A 21,928-nucleotide genomic window follows, 5' to 3' on the forward strand; every position below is an offset into this window, starting at 1 on the left:
AAATGGTACAGCATTAGACAATTGGGCAACTCAACGTCTTGTTATCGAATTCACGATTACGAGCACGTATCACACTAAAGGCACTATGCATTCGGTTAGTCACAATTAAGGCATAGATTCATACGAATACTACCAAACACACGTAAAACACTTATGGACAATATATGCAAATTACATTTGGTTAAAACCCACACCATAATTTGTATGTCCAAACAACATTAGATTTAATCCACTCCACTCCTTCGCTACAGATTTGATCAGATCTTGTCTAGATCTAAACTTTGAATGAATAAAACACACAAAACACACCATATTAGATTTGGTTATGCTAGATCTGGGAAAAGATTTATAGATCCAATTACTTACTAGAAAAAGAACACTTACTCTTTTCTCCGATTTACAAATCTAAAACAATAACACTCCTACAGATCAGATCTGGTCTGACGCGTCTAGACCTATACTTTAAATAATGAATAACACACTTATCAGAATTGTTATTGTCAGACCTAGAAAGGAAGAAGTGAGTGATGCATCATAAACTAACTAAAAATTTGACCAAGGCAAGTGCACCTATCAATTAATAGTATAGCCACTGTGAGCAAAAATATCATTCCCACGAAGACTAAAACTACTAGTAATTATCGTCTTTCTATTATTTAACCGATAAATTCGAATGATTGATTTAAAACTAAAATTAACTAAATTAATTGCTAATGAACACGACAAAGAACAAATCAGGAAAATAAACGAGTAACAACTAAGAAGCGAAACAATATCTAGGAAAAAATCCACCTAGATTTCATTTGTCATTATGAGCACTCCTCGTTCAATTCCACAGTGAACAGCTCTTCTAACTTCCTTTTATTTGTTAACAGTTCCTTTAAAAATTTTGCATATTTGGGCATGTACGGAAGAGCTTCAACAAAAGGTAAGTCAATATGTAATTGTTTAAAAAGTTTAAGAAATTTACCAAATTGTTCGTCCATGCGGTCTTTCTTCAATTTTGTTGGATATGAAATTGATGGTTTGTATTTTCTAAGTACCTGTAACACCCTTAACCCCTCTCCGTCGTCATATTAGGGTCATGGGCATTTCTAACCAATTAGAATATTTAATTACGTCGTAAGCAATAGTGCAAACTAAATATTAGCATCACATGATACAGGGCTAATATATGCTAATCTAATTCTTTCATACTAGAGTCTTATACAATTGAATAATGAATCATGCTATTTCATTCAAAATCACAGTAAAAATTTCCTATACAGCCCTAAATACAAATTTACGGGACTCTAAAAATAATCTAAGAACAATTCGGGATAATTTGAAATAATTTAGAAAGTTTAAGGCAAATTTCGTAAATACCTAAAAACAGGGGACACGCGGCATGTGGCCAGGCCATGTGAAACACCCCAGACTGTACGACTTTTGAAGTTGGGACACACGACCGTGTCCCAGCCCCTGTCTTTGCCTATATAACTCACTGACTTGAGACACACGGCCGTGCCTCTACCCGTGTAACTCACTAACTTGGGTCACACAGTCGTGTCGCAGCTCTTGTGGGAACTACACTTATATAGTTTTACAACATGTTCAGGGCACACGCCCATGTGGTTGCCCGTATGTGTCACACGGCCATGTGACAGACCATGTCCCAAGTCGTGTATACCTAAATGTACCTTAAAACTCAAGTTTACCAAAAAAAATTACTTGGACATTAAGAAACCAATTCACCAGTCATTTAACCTATTTGAAACACGATTAAACATGCTCAAAACAAGCCAAAACAACCATCCTAAGTGCCTAACCAATGTACCCTCATTGGTACCACATTTTATATCTTCAACAATTAGACAAAGCATCAACCATTCATAACTTTCATTCATACCAAGTTTTGTGTTTTATTTGGAAAACTTATTTTTCTCTCCAAAAACCTTCTCTGCATTTTCTCGAAAAAGTCAAGAGTTAAGACTTTCTTGAAGGATTGAGTTCGTTGTATTCAGCAAACTCTACTAATGTTGGTACCTGGTAAATACCAATGAAACTCAAGTTATTTTCATGGTTATTTATAGGGCCCTAGGGTTTTATGCTTTAGGGTTAGTTTAAGGGAAACAATGAGGAAACTTTTAGATTTTGAGTTTCCTATTAACACTCTTGTTAAACATGTTTAGTTTATGGTAAAATGATTTGATAAGATAACTCTTCATGTTATAGCTTAAGAAACTCCTAAAAGCTCCCAAGATAAGGGCAAGGATCCTGTTGTTTGAGCTTTTTTGCAACTTGTCTGGTGAGTTCCTTTATACTCTATGAGTGTGTTATGTTTTTGTTCATGTCTGGTATAAGATAAGTTTACCTGTTCTGTAAAGGTAAAATGCTTGCACCAAAGTAATGAATGCTTATTGTGAAAAGTCTGGTCTGGAAAAATTAATATGATATTTTTGGAAATTAATTTTCAAGTCAGACAATGGCCTAATGGGTAATTAAACTTGAAAATTAGACCTGAGATTGTAAATTGATCTCGAGAGCCCAAAACCGAGACCAAGACCCAAAAACTGATTGAACCGGGCCTGGTATATGAAATCGAGTCGATGGTCCAACCAGTGGCTAAACCGAACCAATCGGGTCGTCATTGGCTCGGACTAAATTGGTAGAAATCGAACCAGCTTGGGTTGCTGGCGACTGTGACCGCGGTATTCTAGTGGCTGAAAAATGGTTGGAAGTGGTGGTTCTTCGATGGTTGAGCAGTGAAAGAATTACACTCCTACTAGGACTCTACTAGAGAATTTTATTTTAGATTAACTATTCCAAAAATAATATTATTTTAATATATTTAGTATTAAATTAAATTTAGTACTTATCTTAATAGTATTTTATTAATTTAATATTAAAGTGGTTATCTTAATATTAAATTTAATTTAATGTGATTAAAGTGATTAAGTTTAATCATAGTTGAACCTTCTAAACTCTCCTTGTATAAAGAGAGCCTTAGGTCATTATTTACACACACTTGAATTCACGAAAAAGTTGTAGAGAGAAAATTCTCTAAAGAATTATTTCAGAAAATTTCTAGAGATATTTTTTTATTTACAACTTGGCCAAAAATTTAGAGAAATTGTGAAATTATCTCACTGGTAATTTTTGTGAAAATTTTTTTCATTCGAAGTGAGCTCATGTTTAGCAGACGTGAGCTTAAGGATAGCAGAGAAGATTACTCAGTCGAAGCGTTCATCCTAAATGAATCGAAAAGGTCTAATTTTGATTAAGTGTTTATTACTTTAGATATCATAACCAAGTTCTTGTTTTGGAAAAAAAAAATTAAAATTCTGGTTTTTCCCTAAATTTATTTTCTGTTGCATTTTCCAAACATGATTTTCCATCACTTGTCCAACCTCAACCCCAATCAAAATTAGATGTTTAAGGGTATTTTGGTCAAAAATTGGGTTTGTAATCAAATGTTAAAGCTATTTTTTAGTTGAGAAAAAAGTGGATTCACTTTTACACTTTTCTATCATCTTTTTAGCTTAGCTTTAGTTGTCTTCTTCTTCAATTCTAGGTTTTAGGCTTTAGTTTAGTGCTTTTCTAGTTTTAGGGGTAGTTGGTAGTTAGTTGTTACTGAAGCTTGCCTTTATTTACTTTTTGGTGCTTCAAACACTTTTATATTTTTAGTTTAATCCCTAGACTTAATATAGCTCAACTTTGTTTTATAGCTCAACTTTGTTTTACTTGCTCTGATAAAAAATTGATATTTTGTGTTTATTTTCATTACCATTGTTACCTTTTTATTTTCATCAAGCAATTCTCAAGAAAACTTTAAGCTTTCTTAAAATCGCTGTTGTGCTTATTTTGGATGTATGTTTGGTTGGTTTATTGTGTTATTATTTGTTTATAAATGATTATAAGTAACTAAAGCTTTGGTGGTTGGTTGATGAAAGTGTTGTGTAGTTAGTTTTTGGTATAAGGACTAAACCGTAAAAATTGGACTAAAAGAATAGACCTCAAAACTTAAGATTGACTCCCTTAAGGGAAAATTCAGATAAGTGAGACCGAGAGGAGATCTTATTTAGCACCAATTCTATAGTCTCAGGTTAGTTCGGTGAGGCTGAGAGATAAATCAGACTAATTTGTCTAAGTGGTAAAGTGGAGACTAAGAGCTAAAATTGAACCAAATTAGGAGTTAAGTGATTTAGATACCTAATCCAAAGATTGATTAGCAACATGGAAGTCAGCCAACCACTTTTTATTATCAAATTTGTTAACTGCGTAATTTTACTTATTTTACAATTTAGTCCTTTTTAGCGCTCGGTAGCTAATTAGCATAATTAATCTTGGTCATGAATTGCCGCATTATGAAATTAGTGAGTAGTTAGCTAGTATCTTTATTTGCATGCTTTTCATTTAGAAATCACCTAGTCTCGGAACTCTCTTGTATTCTATCCTTAGAACACTCGAAGTGTTCCATTGTACACTTATTAATATTACAACTAACCTGTCACACTTGCAGCATACCATATTATTATTGATTGTTTTAGTATTGATTCTCAGCACTGGTGCATGCACGTTGGGGCATGATCATAGTGGCATAACACCATGATTTAAATTATCAATTCATATTATAATGGTTTATGCCATTAATATTGGTATAGAGCTATAATTTGATTTAAACATGAGTTTATTTATATTCTGAAAACCTTGAAACAAGTCTCTAGTAGCTTAGATAAATAGTTAGGATACAATTGGCTTGCCTATAGGGGACTCTTGATTTGTACTTCGACACTTCTGTTACTTGCACTTCGTTGCTCCTATTCCTATCACAACAATGCGGGCTTGATCTAGTCTTTGGTTACCTGCGCTTTAACGTTCCTGTTATTATGGTTATAACATATTCCTAGTATCCCTTCTTTAATTTTCTTGGCTTACTAAGGGTTTAACTCAAACTGATTTTGTCATTATATGAGTGAATTCTTGAAATTGTTAAATGATATTAACACTACTTTTAAATGCTATATAGACCATTGTACAAAGTTTGAATTATCGTTTAAAAATGTATTAATTGCAAAGAAACAAACATGAAAAAGTAAGCCTTCAAAAAAGTGATGTAATAAAACATCTAAACAAATTGTGAGCTAATTGAAACCCTTATGCATTATTAAGGTGAGCTAATAATTGTCTAAGTCCTTAGGGATGGAAATTGAAATTGAAAGGGGAGATTCATAAATGAATCAAATGTCAAAATTGGGAACACATACATAATGAGAATTATTAATGAATCATCAAACTATACGTTGAGGCTTAACTTGCAAACTAACATGAAAAGGTTAAAACAGTAACAATGTGGCTTAATTAAACTTAAAATGATGCTCCAACTAAAGGGGCTTGAGATTAATAAAGACTTATGATAAAGTTTGATTATCCTTGTTACTTAATGAGCTTTATAGTTCACGTGTTAGTTGTTTAAAACGCTTAGATACGAACTTGCTGAGAAGTTGCTATGATAGCTAGGGAGCATTGCATCACCTGGCGATCCTTTAAGGTGTTTTTCAAATATTAAAACGTAATTTGTAATAAGTTAGTGACAAGTATACTAAGTCTCATATAGAATATAAAAATGGTAATGTGGATGCCTTGTTTTAGATTCCTTTTAAATTTTATTTAGCAAAAATTTATGCCATTCCAATTTGAATGTATTTATGCCATGTTTTTTTGCCTAAATGAGCTTAAATGTTTATTTGTAATGCTTTTATTCATGTTGAGATGATATGATGATGTTTGGGCATGTTTTTGAGTGTTTTTTAGTCATTTTTTGCTCTAAGGGTCATGGCTTCGGAACTTGGGTTTAGGGGTATCGACACAAGTGAGGCAGAATGCCTCAATATGCTGTCTAAAGCATTTATATTGGTACATCTAGGCACTTCTACTGCAACAATGCCCAAAAATCAAGCAATTATATTTTTTGAGTCATTCTAACTTTTCAGGGTCCGTTTTGGGTTTCGAGCACTTCCGACAACCCCCGTGCATCTTCAAAATGATTTTAAATTGTCTCTAATGACTTTTAATTATCCTAAACTTGGATTAATGATTTTATAAAAATGTTTTAAAGTTTTAAGATTAGTAAAACCCCTATTTCTATAAACCCGAAATACCCTAATTTAAGCCGATAAGTCTCAAACATTTGGTTTATGATCTAAATGGGTCCTAATATGTATTCAATGACCTAAAATGATTTCAAACTTTTTTGAATTTGGGAATTTTTTAAATAAAATCTATAAGGTTACCAAATGATGTTTTATTAAAAGAAATTTTTGACTATGGTTTGCAAAGTACTCTGGTAGCACCTCTCAATCATACTATACGTTGCGACGGGTGAGGGTTGTTACAAAGGATGCAACTACCCTATTCAAAGTATTATTTCTTCTATTGATTTTTGTGTTTTAGGGTAATAAAAATGTTCAAACTGATCATTGGAAGAATTCAATTGAATGTATGTTTTATTCTTCCTTTGCACTATGATTTGATGAATGTTTGTTTACTTTAATTTTATTTTTCAGACTCGTAATCGGATTCTAACAACAAGTTGTGTTACCACACATTTAAAGATCTTACTAAGGCATAAATCTATTTGTCATAGGTGGAGTAATTGGCCTTCTCTCTTGCATTAAAATGGCTCCAACACCAACATTAAAGCATTGCATTTTACCTTAAAAGTGTTATTAAAATCTGGAAGTTTAAGAATAGGTGCACCACAATACTTATCTTTCAAATTTTGAAAGGCCTTCTCTTGCTTGTTGTCCTACTTAAATCCCATATTCTTTTTGATGATTTTGATTAGTAGGGCAACGAGTGTGGAGAAATATTTCACAAAATGTTTATACAAACTAGCAAGTCTATAATCAAAATTTGATTTAGGAGTAGACCACTCTTAAATGATTCTCACCTTTTCTTTATCAAATTCAATCCTTTTTGCACTAACTATAAATCCTAGAATGATCAACTTGTCTATGAATATGCTTCTCAATGTAAGAATAAAAAATGTTCCTAACAAAAAAAAATTCAAAACTAATCTAACATTCTTAACATGGTCATCAATTATGCAACTATAGATTAAAATTTCATGAAAGTAAACAACAACAAATTTACCTAAATATTGTCTCAAAATGTGATTCATCACTTTCATGAAAACACTAGGTGCATCAGTTAAACCAAAAGGCATTACCAACCACTCATGAAGTCTATATTTGGTTTTAAAGTCCTTGTTCTATTTATCATCACCTTTCATTAGAATTTGATGATAACTCCTTTTGAGATAAATTTTAATTAATATGGATGCACCATGTGATTCATCAAGCATATCGTCAAGTCTAGGAATTGGATGCTTATATTTAATGGTAAGACTATTAATAGCTCTACAATCAACATACATTCTAAAACTACCAACTTTAGGCACTAAAATTATCGAAACCATGTAAGGACTAAGGGATTCTTGAATATGTCCCTTTTTCTATAGTTCTTGCGCTTACATTTGCAACTCCTTTATATATTTATGATTACTCTAATAAGCTAGTCGATTAAAAATTATGAAACTCAACAAAAAGTTGGTTTAATACTCAATGCCTCAAAAAATTAGTAAACTTGTAGGCATCTCATTTGGAAAACATCTTCAAATTTGTACAAACAAGAAACAAACATAGTAGGCAATTCTTGTCAAGGTTGGATGAACATAGTAGGCAAATTTTGTGAAGGTCAAACCAACCTAACAGTGAACTCGGATCAACCAAGAAACTACTGCTAAGAGTCCCAAGGGACCCACCGCATCAGTGATGCACAAAAGGCCAAGTCTGAGATAGTCTATCCTCTTCATCATCATCTCGGATTCTAATTTTACAAACACTATCACTATACTCTATCATGATAAGGCTGTTTGAGAATAGTTTCCCATAGATCTATTGGGTGGTACCCTTACCTTGTCAAATCTCATATATACACTAGAAATAACTAGAGATTGAAAACTAAAAACTAAAACTAAAACTAAAACTAAAACTGCTTTCAGAAAAGGGTTGAATGGACAAAATAAAAATCCACGAAAGTGTGGAGAAAAATTATGATAATGTGGACTGAGATTAAGAAAAATTAAAATAGAAGGTGTGACTCGCAGATAATACCAAAATTGACCCACTTCTGAAAAAAATTTTGATTTAAAAAAGTTGAATAACTAAAATATTATGAGATGAATTTTGTTATTGACGTCGTAGAAGGTTTTATTTATTTATAATAAATCCCTTCTTGTAATAAAACTTTCCAAAGCCTGTCTCCTAGATGATTTGGATGGTGGGTTTTTCTGTAAAATTATTTTTCAAGAAAATAACTTTTTAATATTTTAATGAAAATAAAGGTTTTTAAAAAATATAACACTAAGGAGTATAAATATAAATAAGAAATACAAAGTTGCGTTGATGAAAAATGAGTAAAATAAGAAATAAATACAAGTTGACAAAAGGAAAGGAACATGTTGAATGATGTAAATAGGTAAAGTTGACGGGGTCAATGAGCAAACATTAGAAAGAAAAGAGAGAAACAATCGGCAATGGATCTTCCTTCCCTTGTCTCTGAAATTGACTTTCATTCCTACGGATAATCGCTTTGGCTTTCGATTGGTTTCGGCCTCTTTAGTCAAAACGGAAAGGACGCCAAAGCGCAACCACATTCCTCCCCCCCTTCCCCTTCTCCTTCTTTCCTCGAAAAACCCTAACCGGCCCCACCATTTTTCATTTTTTTTTCCAATTTAAGAGAAAACTAAAAAAAATTATTCAGAAACAAAGTCAACCGGAGATAATTGGAAAGGAGATTTCGATTTTTCCTTCTTAGGACTGTTTTGGTTGTTGGGTTTTTTTGGAGAGATGTCGTCGGAGATCGAGGTTGTTGAAGACGTTCAACCCTTGAAGCAATCGGATGGCGTTGTGGCGAATGGAAATGGATATTATGGGGGAGGGAACAATGGGGTTGTTGGTGGTTTCGTTGATGATGAGAGCTTGAGGAATGATGTCTACACGGTTGCTGCTTATGGGGATTTGGAGAAGCTCCAAAGGTTGGTTGAGTACGAGGGTCGCTCTCTTTCCGAGCCTGATGGCCTTGGTTACTATGCCCTCCAATGGGCTGCTTTGAATAATAGAACAGCTGCTGCTCAGTACATCATCGAGGTCTTTTATCCTTCTTTTTATGGTTGTTTTGATGGATTTTCTGAATTGCCTTTTATTGTCAGAGTTTGGAGTTGATTGTATTTATTATTCAACTGGGTTTATTGGGTATCTGGTTTATGGATTCCTTATCTTTAAAAAGTTTGCTTGATCAGGCTTTTAATGGGTTTACTGAAATGGTTTTTGGGAATCCATGCTTTTGAGCTGTGTCATGTTGGTATTGAAGTTTTCATTAGATTAAATTCGGTTGAAGTGACTGGTTTTTGGGTTTTCTTTATTTGCTAGCATGGTGGAGATATACATGCAGCAGATCACAATGGGCAGACAGCCTTGCATTGGAGTGCAGTCCGAGGTGCGATACAAGTTGCTGATATTTTACTCCAAGAGGGTGCTCGGGTGCATGCTGCTGACATCTATGGCTACCAGGTGAAATTATATGGTTCTTGTCAAATGGATTTGGGAATGTGATCAGTGATGTAAATAAATGTCTAAACAGTGCTGGCTGTTTAGACATTCTTCTCTGCTTGAAGTTGGTTTTATACCAGCATAAGCATCATTTATATATGTTTTAGGAGCAGTAGAACTCAGCAGTATATGGTTTTCATTAAATCATATTGATCTTTTGAGGCTTAAAGAAGATATATTTTTGCTATGCATTTTAGTCAAGACTGTTGCTGCAGATGATATTTGTTCCCTTTCTCTCCTAGTTTAGGACCTCAAAAAATGTTGAAGTGCTATGCATTCTTGTTTACTCTGGCTTGCTAACCTATTAAATCCCCCTTATATTTCCTCTCTAATTTTTCTCCTTTTAGTATCGTCTCTATCATATTCTAATTTATGCAGCTGTTCTTCACTGCTGTTGGTGATACACTTTCTTTTCCCTTTTCTCGTGGTTGTGTTTTTTTTTCTTGGTCTTGAAGTTTATAATGCAAGTGTGGGCTTATGCTTCTTAAGTTGATGCACAAACTTATGCTTTCATTTTTTCTGTTTACAATTTGTTTGTGGGATGATAATGTAATACATGTACTTATTGCTCTCACTCCAACCTCCAGATGGATGCACGTTTATTTAATGTAATTTGATGCAGGTAACACATGTTGCCACCCAGTATGGTCAGACTGCTTTCCTGTATCATATTGTTTCAAAATGGAATGCTGACCCTGATATTCCAGATTATAGTGGGAGTAGTCCTTTGCACTGGTAAGAGGAAGTTCATTTACCTTACTCTTTATTCACTTGGATGGTCCAAGATATGTCTGCATAATGTGAAGTCAGATCTGTTATATTTATTTCTTTGCACTGCTTAAATATTGTAACTATTTTGTTCATTTCTTTCGTACAAATTGCTTGATTGCAAATGCAGTTTACAAGAATCAGATCTGTTATATTTATTCTAACTTCCTTGCAATATGTATAATACTAGGGCCGCTTATAAAGGTTTTGCCGATTGCATACGTCTTCTTTTATTTCTCGATGCTGATAGAGGGCGTCAGGACAAAGAGGGTAATTTTCTTATTCTTAGATTTAAAGTGCCATTTCTATGTAATTTCATCTGTTAATCTAGTATAGACAATATGTACCTGTGAAATATTTAATTGCATGCATAATTTTGCTTGACTAACCATGCTTCATCTTTTAATCAGGTTGCACTCCTCTCCATTGGGCAGCTATTAAGGGTAATCTAGAAGCTTGCACTGTCTTAGTACAAGCTGGCAAGAAGGAGGACTTGATGATCACTGATAATTCTGGCCTTACACCTGCACAGCTTGCTTCTGAAAAAAATCACAGACAAGTTGCTTTTTTCCTTGTAGGTTCCATAGCATCTAGCTTGGTTAATGATTGTTCTTATGGTAACAGTTTAATATATATATTTGTTTTTGTCTTTAATCTTACGCAATTCAAGCCCTTTGTTGCTAATTATAACTGAATGCCTTGGGCTAAATGAAAGATGTTTCTTGATTCCTCTTCTGCCCTACGTTAAGATTGTTAACGACTGATAAGAATACAATTAAAAAGTACTTGAATTCAAACATTACATAAAAGGTTAAAAATGTATTTTTAATTTCTTGAATACATGTCGAAATAGTTAAAGCTTTATGTATTTGCAAATCAAGCTACTTTTCTCTATGCTTAGGCTGCATTCAGGTTTTTGAACCAGGGGGCTTTCAAATAACTGGCTTTTTGTTGTCGGATATCCCAAATATTTCCTTGTATAGGCTTAGCAGGTTTTCTGGATTTGTGACGTTACCATGAGAAATATTTAGGATAGCAGTATAATAGATTTTTGCTTGTCTTGTTAGAGTCTGCTAAGAAGCTGTAAAAAATTTCATAAGTGGCATTTTGTCTCCTAGCTTTATTCTCTTTTAATTGTTAAGATGCTGTAATATTGTAATTAAAAACTCAGCTGAGTTATATCCCCACCTATTTATATTTCTTATACACCCGTTTCTGCAGGGAAATGCTAGAAGGTTGCTTGAAAAGAGATGTGATGGGAACAGCCGTCTTGGACGCCTTTCTAAATTAAGCCTTGCCCCAGTTCTTTTGTTTATTATCTTGGTAATGCTGGTGACCTATACTCAATCTGTCATAACGGGTGTGTCTCTTGATCTCTTCTTGAAAGTTAATTGTGCCATATCATCAAGAAGTACCTATACTTGTCTCTTTATTACCAATTTATTTGTGGCTTTTGACATACGTTGCAGCATCAAATCTGCCAAAGTTGACAGCTGGTTTTGGCCTTCTGGCATGGATGGGTGTTTTCCTAGCATCTGCCGGTTTGGTTATGTTTTATAGGTGTAGCAGGTACAGTCTTTGACGTGGATTTATTATTATTCTTATTATTGTTCTGAAAGTTTTTTGTCAGTGGCACCAATTTCATTTGTTTTGGACACTGCCTAGCTGTGTGTTTATTAGTTTGTTAGCCTCATTTTTTCCCTTTGGGAAAATTTCAGAGTATTGCAGCTGTCAAAAATTGTTTTTGGAATCATTGTAGGGCTGGAGATGTAATAAGGGGATTTTCTGTAACATTTGATTAGTTCCCTTTCCAGTTTGCAGAAACAATTTAAGGACAGAAATATGATATTTGATACCTTTTGATTGTTTTTTCATGCGATGGTTTCAACTATCTAGCAAATAGATCGTTGATGTTTCCTCATGTTTATTTATGTTAGAAGGTGGGGAATCTTCTTTTGAAGAGATTGGAAAGGGATGGTTTACAGTGGTAGTGAGTTATTATTTTATTCTTCAGAAAGATCCTATTGACATGTTCTCAAACATTTACAATGACTGTGTCTATGATCTGTAAGATAATACATTATCAAAATTGAAGTACATTTTATCATTCATTTTTTGTGTTTCCAGTTTAATTTGGGTATTCCACTATATGAGAAGCAGGCTGAGTGTATATCATGCCTAGTTGTGCTCTAAGCAGGATCTCTACTTCTCTTGCTTGTATTTGCCAGTAATTAGATTTCTTGAAGAGTACTTATTTATTTCCTTCTTAAATTTCTTTGCAGCAAGGACCCAGGTTATATCAAGATGAATGCCCTTGATCCTCAAAATATGAAAGACAGTGTGCGTTGTTTTTCCGTATAAAGCCTAACTGGTTTTTGTTTGATTTGTCAATCTTTAGTCTTCCTGAAATTTTGCTGTTGTCGGTCGTATGTATTTTGTTCCTTTCTATCACTGTATGTATCTTACCTTTTAAATGATTGATGTAGTTTCTCACCATACAGCATATCTATCCTTTATCTTCTGCCAGGAACGCTTATTGAAGATTGAAATAAATAATCCTATTTTGCTAGCAGGCAATTGGTCTCAGCTTTGTGCAACATGCAAGGTGCTCACCTAATCTAGCTGATATTGCCTGTATGTGACTCATTTTATTATTTGTTTATTCTGACTGTTTTGCCATTTTAATTTGTAACATCAGATTGTCAGGCCCCTTCGTGCAAAACACTGCTCCACTTGTGATCGTTGTGTTGAACAATTCGACCATCACTGCCCTTGGGTATCAAATTGTATTGGCAAGGTGCTTTGTTACTGATGAGTCAGACACATTTTTTCCCCTCATCATTTTTATGTTTCATCAGCTTGTTCTTCAATTATACAATCAACTTAAAAGGACTTCAGTGCTCTTGTACATGACTTTGCTTTTGAAAATATAGACAAGGTTAAAATATGCCATAGGTCCCTGTACTCTTCCCAAATTTATAATTTAGTCCTTGTACTTCTATTTCCAAGAATTTAATCTCTCTACTTTTTAGATTTTAAAATTCAAGTCAAATTGTTAGCTCTGTTAAATTAATTGGTATGACTTTTGAAATAAAATAAAAAATACTTGGTAGCAATGTAACTAAGAAAATGATGTAATGAATTTGAATTTAACAAAATAATTTTAGTAGTGTTAATCTGAAAAGTAGAGGACTAAGTTTCCTAGAACTAGAAGTACAGGGGCTAAATTTCAAATTTACGAAGAGTACAGGGACTTATAGACAAATGTGGCTATGTGCCATTGCTTGTTGGTTATTATATTAAATGGCCAATTTCCTTTGTGGAAAGAAAAAATTTGAATTATTTGATTGAGTAGGCATGGTATCTGTCGATTAACCAATTACGAATCTTGTGATGCAGAGAAACAAATGGGATTTTTTCCTTTTCCTTGTTTTAGAAGTTTCAGCGATGTTGAGTACTGGTGCGGTAGCTATTACAAGTATGTGGTTTAATCAGTTCCAAGTTCAAACTACATTCCATAGTTAGCAATTTTTTTCCACCCTGAAAGTCCTACAAATGCTTTCTTGTGATTTACAGGAATCGTGACAGATCCACTGGCTCCATCTCCATTTTTTCCATGGATTAACCATGCTTTTACTCATCACATTGGTGCTATAACATTTTTGATTGTGGATTTTTTCCTCTTCTTTGGTGTGGCAGCTTTAACTGTTGTACAGGCTTCTCAGGTATGATTTTAGATTTTGTGACATTTAGTTGTATTCGGTTCTTTTTGGAGTTACCTTTTATGGTTCTGACCCGAGTCCCAGGTGATAACAGAAAATTGTGTGCTTCAGTAGTACACTTACTCTCTTGGTTAGTTATGCACCGTTGAGTTTTGGGGGTAAATTTGCCGTACTAAACTAGATTAGGGCTGGTGAACATGTAGTAATGGCAAGGGGGCAGGGCAGGTTGGATTTTTGCTCGCCGTGACCCCGACCTAAAAAAAGTAGCCCACCCCAAATTTTATAGAAAACCCAACCCAGTCTGCCCCGAGTTTTATTTCAGTTTATCTTCAAAGCATTTAGTTGATATTAGAGCTTGTCTCAATTAAGCAAACACCATTTCGAAAGCAAATCCCAATCAGCTTGCTTCATAAAATTTCATTCCAAATTCAAAATCCCAGTTGACCCTCTTATATATTAAAAGTATACGTATATTAGTTTACCATAAATTTTTGAGTTGATATTGCGGCAGATTTTGCCAACAATAGTTGCTTGCTTGCAAACATATATAATATATGTATTTTAGTTTCTCATAATATGAGTTTTTATCAAGAACATTAAAGCTAGAACAGGATTAGGAGATGAGACTGCTTGAACAAAACTGGAGACTGCAATAACTTAGGGATTTAACCTAACTTTATATATATGCAGGGGTAATTTTGCAAATATCTCGGGGCGGGTTTACCTCAAACCCGACCCTGACCTGACTCCACCTATCTTTTATAATTAACCCGACCCGACTCAAACCTGATTTCAAAAAAAAAAAAAAAAGAAAAGAAAAGATCTGACCCTAAAGGATCAGGTTGGGTCGGAACCCATCGGTTTCGGGTTTTCTTTTTTTGCCATCCCTAACATCTTAAATGCAAGGTTCAGCTGCTTCATCATATATCTTGATCTATGTTATGAGAGTTTATTAGTGATAATGGATTCAGTAAATGCATCCTTGCTTGCATTACTTGCGTGATATTGTTTAAAATCGTTTACTTTCTCCATATATTATCACTGCAATGATAGTTACAATTAAGGCTCCTTTACCCAATGTAAAATCTCAAGCAACCGACTGCAATCAAGGTATAGCTTTGTTCATGTGATATTTTTCTTGGCACACCATTTTTTGGGACTTAATCCGGACTTTTGTCAATACACATGCGTTGAACAGCTTTTTATGCATGCTTTTATGGTTCTCACATCACTACAAGCTTCTCTTTTGGGGCATAATTATTTATTTTTTTTGTAGCACCTGGAACGGTGCTTGTGTTTTGGTTCCTAGACGTATATATAACTCATTTTCATGGAACATGAATGATTTTGAAAACTAGAGAATACCTGTTTTTCTGGTTGAATACTGATCTTTCTTTTTCTTTCTACAGATAGCCCGCAATATAACAACAAATGAAATGGCCAATGTGATGCGCTATAGCTACCTCAGGAGTGCTACTGGGCGATTTAGAAACCCATATGATCACGGATGCCGTAAGAACTGCTCAGATTTCCTGATCAATGGCTACAATGAAGATGTGCAAATTAGTGAAGAACCAGCACATTTTGAAGGAATTGGGATGGTACAAATGGGGAGGGATTTGAACTTGGAAAATGGTGATTTGGAAACTGCGGCAAACAGAAATGGCCATATTGCTATAAATGTGAATTCTAGTGATGCCAATGCACATCATCATGGCCATGGCCACAGCCACAGCCACAGCCACAGCCACAGCCACAGCCACAGTCGTGGCCACGTTCATTCTTCCCAGTGTAACCATAGTAAGCCAAGCAAGCCAAAAAATGAGAGCGTGCCGTTGGGGTTGGGAATTGGACTTGGACTTGGACATGGACGTAGTAATGGCCGTTCAGTGGCGACATTATGATGTTCTTCATATATTTATCCAGTACAAGTACACACTGACATGCATTGTATTATAAGTATACATCCTTAAGAGATCAGCTATTTTTTATCGAGTGGCTGCTCCTTTAATTATTATTTAATTAATTGATTTTTGTTTCTTTCCTATTTGTATGTTGTTTTTAGCATTTGTTATGCTTGAAGAGGGAAGTTTGTAATTGATTGGGGGATTAAATAAATGCAAGGTTTTCCAAATGGCCGGCAAATGGTAGGAAAAGATACTGCTTTGCATTGCCATCGATATATAAAAATATATAAAAATAATGGGATTTTTTTATCTAAAAAATACAAAAATAATTAGAAAATACAAAAATTATGTGAATACCATTATTTATGTTGAGGGAGTGGTGGATAGGCAGCACCACTCTTATCTCTGACACCAATCATTTGACTGTTATTAAGTGTAATATATATATTTAACGGACGGAGGATAATACTAGGGCGGCACCGATATTGGACGTTTATGGGTTAAATGTGGGTTTTATACAGGTTTAGGGGTAATTAATGTTTTAATAGGTGGAGGTGGCTTTGTAGGCGACACCAATAGGAATGGTTGCCTTTTCGTCAAGCGGCATTGGTGGAGGGCCGCGGCAGGCGGCACCGCTGGTCGAACTGATCGGACAGTCACAGGAATAATTTTTCCCGACCACCGATCAGGAACCTGATTTCGGGCCTCGTTTTTTGAGGCTTAAAATTTCCCCATATAAGGCATGGGTGAAAGAAAAAAAGAAAGAAAGAAGAGGAGAAAAGAAGAGGGGTGTTTGGAGTTGGCAGCAGCAGCAAAGGGGTTCGAAAGGTATTTTTTTTTATCATTTATTTGTTTTGGTTTAGGGTTTATTATGTGTTAAAACTAAAACTAATATAAATGTTTATATTTTATTTTTTAAGGTATTAGGAGGCAGGCAGCAACCATTTTAGGGGTTAAAGTTTAATTTTGATAATTTGTTTGCAAATATTAATTTTTTGTTTATTTTTTTATTCTAACATATTGATTTATTTTGTGATTCTGGAAGGAAAGGCGACCGCAATAGATTAAGATTTAAAGGTACATTACATTTATATATATTTTTTTGTAATTACGTTATTATTTAATTGTTTTGTAATCCTTATTGTCTGTCTGGATTTATTAGTTGTGTTATCTGTTGTTACGTTAGTGTACATTTTTTTTTATTTGTTCAACATTATTACTTTATAGTTATTATTTATTTCTTTGTTTGCATCAGAAGAGAAGAAACTGTGTGGTACAAAATTTTTACCTTAATGATCTGAAAAAATAATACCAAAACGGATCAGCTTACAAATTAATTACCGGAATGAATTGTTTGCTACAAATATTAAATTTCGAAGTGGTCGTTTGCTACAAATTGGTAGGGTGTTCCATTTTTGTAATTTATTATGTTTTTTGGATTTTTGGGGTAAAAAGGTCAAGAAACGGTGTATGGTACAACATTTTTACCTAGGTAATATTAAAAAATAATTAAATACGGAAATGGGTAACCTTACAAATTAAGTACCGAAATGGATCGTTTGTTTCAAATTGGTAGGGTGACCCATTTTGGTATTTGATTATGTTTTTTTTAGATTATTGGGGTAAATAGGTCAAGAAACAGTGTATGGTGCAATAATTTTACCTAAATAATATAAAAAATAATTAAATACAAAAATGGGCAACCGTACAGATTAAGTATCGAAATAGGTCATTTGTTACAAATTGGTAGGGTGACCCATTTTGGTATTTTATTATGTTTTTTGGATTATTGGGGTAAATAGGTCAAGACACGATATATGGTACAACAATTTTACTTAAATAATTTTTTATTAAATGGAAGACATTACAAAAAAAGTATCGAAATGGGTCATTTGTTATAATTTGGTAGGGTGACCTATTTTGGTATATATCTGTTACGTAACAAAAATGATAAAAAAATTAAATGAATGTTTGAGCGACTTACATTATATTTAAATATTAGATGGTTTCTAAAAATATTGTTAATTATTCCAAAAAATAACAAATGGTACAAAATTCATTTTCGTTATTTGTATATTTTTTATTTGTTCAGGCGAAGATTAAATTTTTTATTTGAAACTGCAAATATCGAAATGACATCTTTGATTACAAAAATGGATAACACATCAGATACTATTAATAATGTGGTACTAAAACTGTTATTTATTATTCACGTGTCCCTTTATAAAGTTCAACATCATTTTTTATTTAATTTGGATATATTAACTATTGCGGTAATTTAACATGGTCAAGGTCCGTACCGCATACTGAGGGGCAGTGTCAATGGTGTAGGTTATCTGTTGAATCCCTGTCTTATACTATACTTGAAGGCATCCGGATTCGGATCGGCTGCAATGATCCACATGTTTGATTTGAAGTACGACTTGATATCGACTTTGGTTGAGCAATGGCGCTTGGAGACCCACACATTTCGTTTGTCCTGTGGGGAGTGCACATCACTTTGGAAGATGTTGTACAGCAACCCGGGCTCCCAATTGATCGTAGTGCGGTCACGGGTGTAAGTACAGTGTCTGAACCTGCGACCCTTTGCTATGACTTATTAGGACACTCACCCGGTGATGGTGGTGAAAAATTTACGAGTTTAAGATTTTCATGGTTGAAGGTGAAATTTAAGTATTTACTGAGTACTGCCACTAAACGTGAGGTGATTTGCGTCGCTCGAGCATATATAATGTATATGATAGGGGGTGTACTCATGCTAGATGTAAACAACAACAAGGTCTACTTAATGTCTATTATCTGATTTATATGCTGTATGTTTCTATAGTTAGGGCTCAGCAGTACTAGCTACAATGTATCGCAAGCTTTGTTGGATGACAAAGTGCCGTGCCGTGGACATAGGCGGGTGCTTGGTATTGCTGTAGCCCTAGGCACTATACAAGATCCCATTCTTGGCATCAGTTACTCACCAAACATACTCTTACTAGTAGTGAATAAGTGATAAAATTTAACCATTATAACAAGAATTTTGTTTTATTTATGAAAATTTGTTTATCAAGTTTACTTTTTTCGTAGATGGAGTTCTTCTCTAGGTATCGGGTGGTCATATACACTTCCGATTTACTGCTAGATGATTGAGACATACGTCGGGGAAGGGGTAATTTATACTAATATTCATTACATGTAATTACTTTATTTGTTTAATTTAACTCGTGATACTATAAAAATGTTATTAATTGTGCAGTTCATCTAGATGCCATATTCTTTCCCAAACATTGCAGCTATTATTCCCTTGTCTACTCACACCTGTGATGCATTAATGCACCCCTGCTAAATTTCTCAACAGTCGAGTGATATAATGAGGATTGAGTATTATGATAGTTCGGGTGCATCCAACATATTCCGAATGTTCCACGGAGTTTGGGGGGCTGTACACTTAATTAACAAAAGGGGGAAACAAGACAAGAATTGGGTAGAAGAGCATGATAAATATATTGTATTGTGGAATGATTGGAAGGGGTAGAGACCTCGAATGGATTATGCATTTGATTTGCAGCCCTCAGATGAGTACCAACAGTGGTACATGGCATGTGGGAAACCTTTTTTATTTGGTGGGTGAACGATGTTAGTCCCTCCACACATGCAACGACTAAGGCACCTTTCGCACCGGTTGTCACATCCGTCTCCTGCACCCGAACAAGAGCCAACATTTGAATCCGAGTGGTCATAGTCACAATCTGAGGGTAGTTCTTATCATTCGGACTTGGGAGTTGATGATTATTTTCCAATCTAGCTAGGCTACACGTATCAGTCGAAGATTCCCGGTTCTAGTTCACATCAGCCAGATCCGAGATCATCAATAATGTTTGATACCTTCAACCCATTACCACCCAGTACTTAACCCCTCCCAGGCAAACCTTTGGGACATACGATTTCTCGAGTATGTTTGACACACCTTAAGGTTCGTCGATAGGTGCTGTGAACAATGATGTTCCGGGTGAGGGTAACAATGGCTGCTGCAAGCATCCTCAACGTCAATGCCGAGCACCATAAAGGTTTACCCCTAGGACGACAACATCGAATCATCAATTTTAAGGGGTGTAACATTATATTTACTCCATTTTCAAGTTTGTATTAATTTAATTATAGTAAAATTTGGACTTTTATATTTCCCTTTTTTTTACTTAATTTTCAAGTTTATATTTATCAAAAATATAATTATGATATTTTTAAAACAATATACATGTCAAAATATAAATATGAAAATTCCATCATAATCATAAAATTTTTATTACAAGCGTGAACATGAAGTACATTAATTCATATTCCACCCGCTTGTGACGATTGTCCAATATCGTAGGTTCAATACGGGCATTTATTTCAGTTATGACCAGTTACTTTGCACACGCCACAAAATTTTTCGTCGGTTTTCTCCCTCCTGTCCATTTCATTATGGATCCTAGTGACTTGCCGGCGACCTTTTGGCTTCCTACGTAACCTCTTGTCTGGGACAAGCTTGAAAGTCAACAGAGGCGCTTCCCATGTCGACAGATCACGCAAGACAGGAAACTCATTTCCCCGAACATGCAATGTGTGCTCGAGAGTGTACACCTCATCAATATATTGTTCAGCATTGATCGAGGTGCAGACACAAGCTATAACGACGTGGGCACAAAGGTAATGAAGTGACTGGAACTTCCCGTAATCGCACTATCTATTTTGGAGATCAATTCCGTGGGACCTAGGTGGGATACCGGGTCGACACTCAATGGACTCCATAACTCAAAAATTTTTTAAATATCAAGAATATATTTCTATATTTATCGACCTTGATCTCCGACAATTCGCATCCATTGCCTTCCTAACATCTTCGACAAACACCTGTCCCGCTTCCATTTGGTTGACTTGTTTAAGCCTCATTCTTGGCATCAAGTTTGCCAGCCTGTAGAACATAGCTGAGAAAACAAATGAAATTGGAATATGTCATATTTGCCTCAACATGGAGTTAACTGCTTCTGCCAGGTTGGTGGTCATATGACCATTTTGAGCATCGTCATCAAAACTTTAAGCCCAATCCTACGGCTCCGTGGTACCCAGCCAAAATGAGTATTCGTCTCACCTTACATGTCACCCTCAAGTTTGGTCATCTTTAGCCTAAAAATGTGTGGCTCTAACTCGTACGCTGTGTATGTATTAAGAAAAGACAAGTAACAGTTTCAAATTAATTTGCTCATATAAATAACATTTAAAACATATGTTGAAACTAAATTTTACCTATTTTCATAACTTGTCTCCGCCAATCTGCATTCTTGTAGTCTCAGTGGAAGTTAGTCGCAATGTGCCGGATGTAGTGAACGGATCTTCACGGAACACTGGAACGCTTAATTGCAATAATTATTCCCTTCACTCTATCGGATATGATGCAAATATTGTTGTCCCTAACAATATATATCCACAAGTTCGTCAGGAAGAATTCTCATGATTCCATGTTCTCTTTGTCCACGATGGCAAACGCTATTGGGAGCAAGTTCCGGTTCTCGTCTTGAGCAATCGCAATAAGTAGGATATGCGTATATTTTTCATATAACCAGATCCCATCAACCTGCACAACCGGCTTGCAGTGAGAAAATGCCCACACGTATGGATCGAACATCCAGAACATCTGGTGGAAAACTTTTCTTCCCGGTTGTAGTTGGTTATTCGGGCTATAATAAAGTCGTGTATGCAACTAAATGATAATCCCTGACACATACTTACCCATAGTAGCTATCCACCATTGTAGCTCATTGTACAACACATCCCAATCTCCGTACAATTACTCAATGGCCATCTATTTAGCTATCCATGCTTTCTGGTATACACTCGGTACTAAAATCGT

At 34.8% G+C, this 21,928-nt stretch overlaps 1 protein-coding gene across 1 annotated transcript; it reads left to right on the forward strand.

Annotated features, from left to right (window-relative positions):
• The first annotated feature begins 8,505 nt into the window (after positions 1-8,505).
• On the forward strand, positions 8,506-16,188 carry LOC107912578 (protein S-acyltransferase 24). The gene is made up of 13 exons (XM_016840823.2): positions 8,506-9,191; positions 9,474-9,614; positions 10,276-10,388; positions 10,612-10,691; positions 10,832-10,995; positions 11,643-11,781; positions 11,891-11,990; positions 12,704-12,761; positions 12,949-13,026; positions 13,120-13,218; positions 13,821-13,899; positions 13,998-14,146; positions 15,553-16,188. Exons 1-13 carry the CDS (start codon positions 8,892-8,894, stop codon positions 16,045-16,047), a joined length of 1,995 nt encoding a protein of 664 aa, XP_016696312.1. The 5' UTR covers positions 8,506-8,891; the 3' UTR covers positions 16,048-16,188.
• Positions 16,189-21,928: the final 5,740 nt, after the last annotated feature.

This window comes from Gossypium hirsutum, chromosome D08, assembly GCF_007990345.1.
Source record: "Gossypium hirsutum isolate 1008001.06 chromosome D08, Gossypium_hirsutum_v2.1, whole genome shotgun sequence".
Classification (NCBI taxonomy): Eukaryota; Viridiplantae; Streptophyta; class Magnoliopsida; order Malvales; family Malvaceae; genus Gossypium; species Gossypium hirsutum.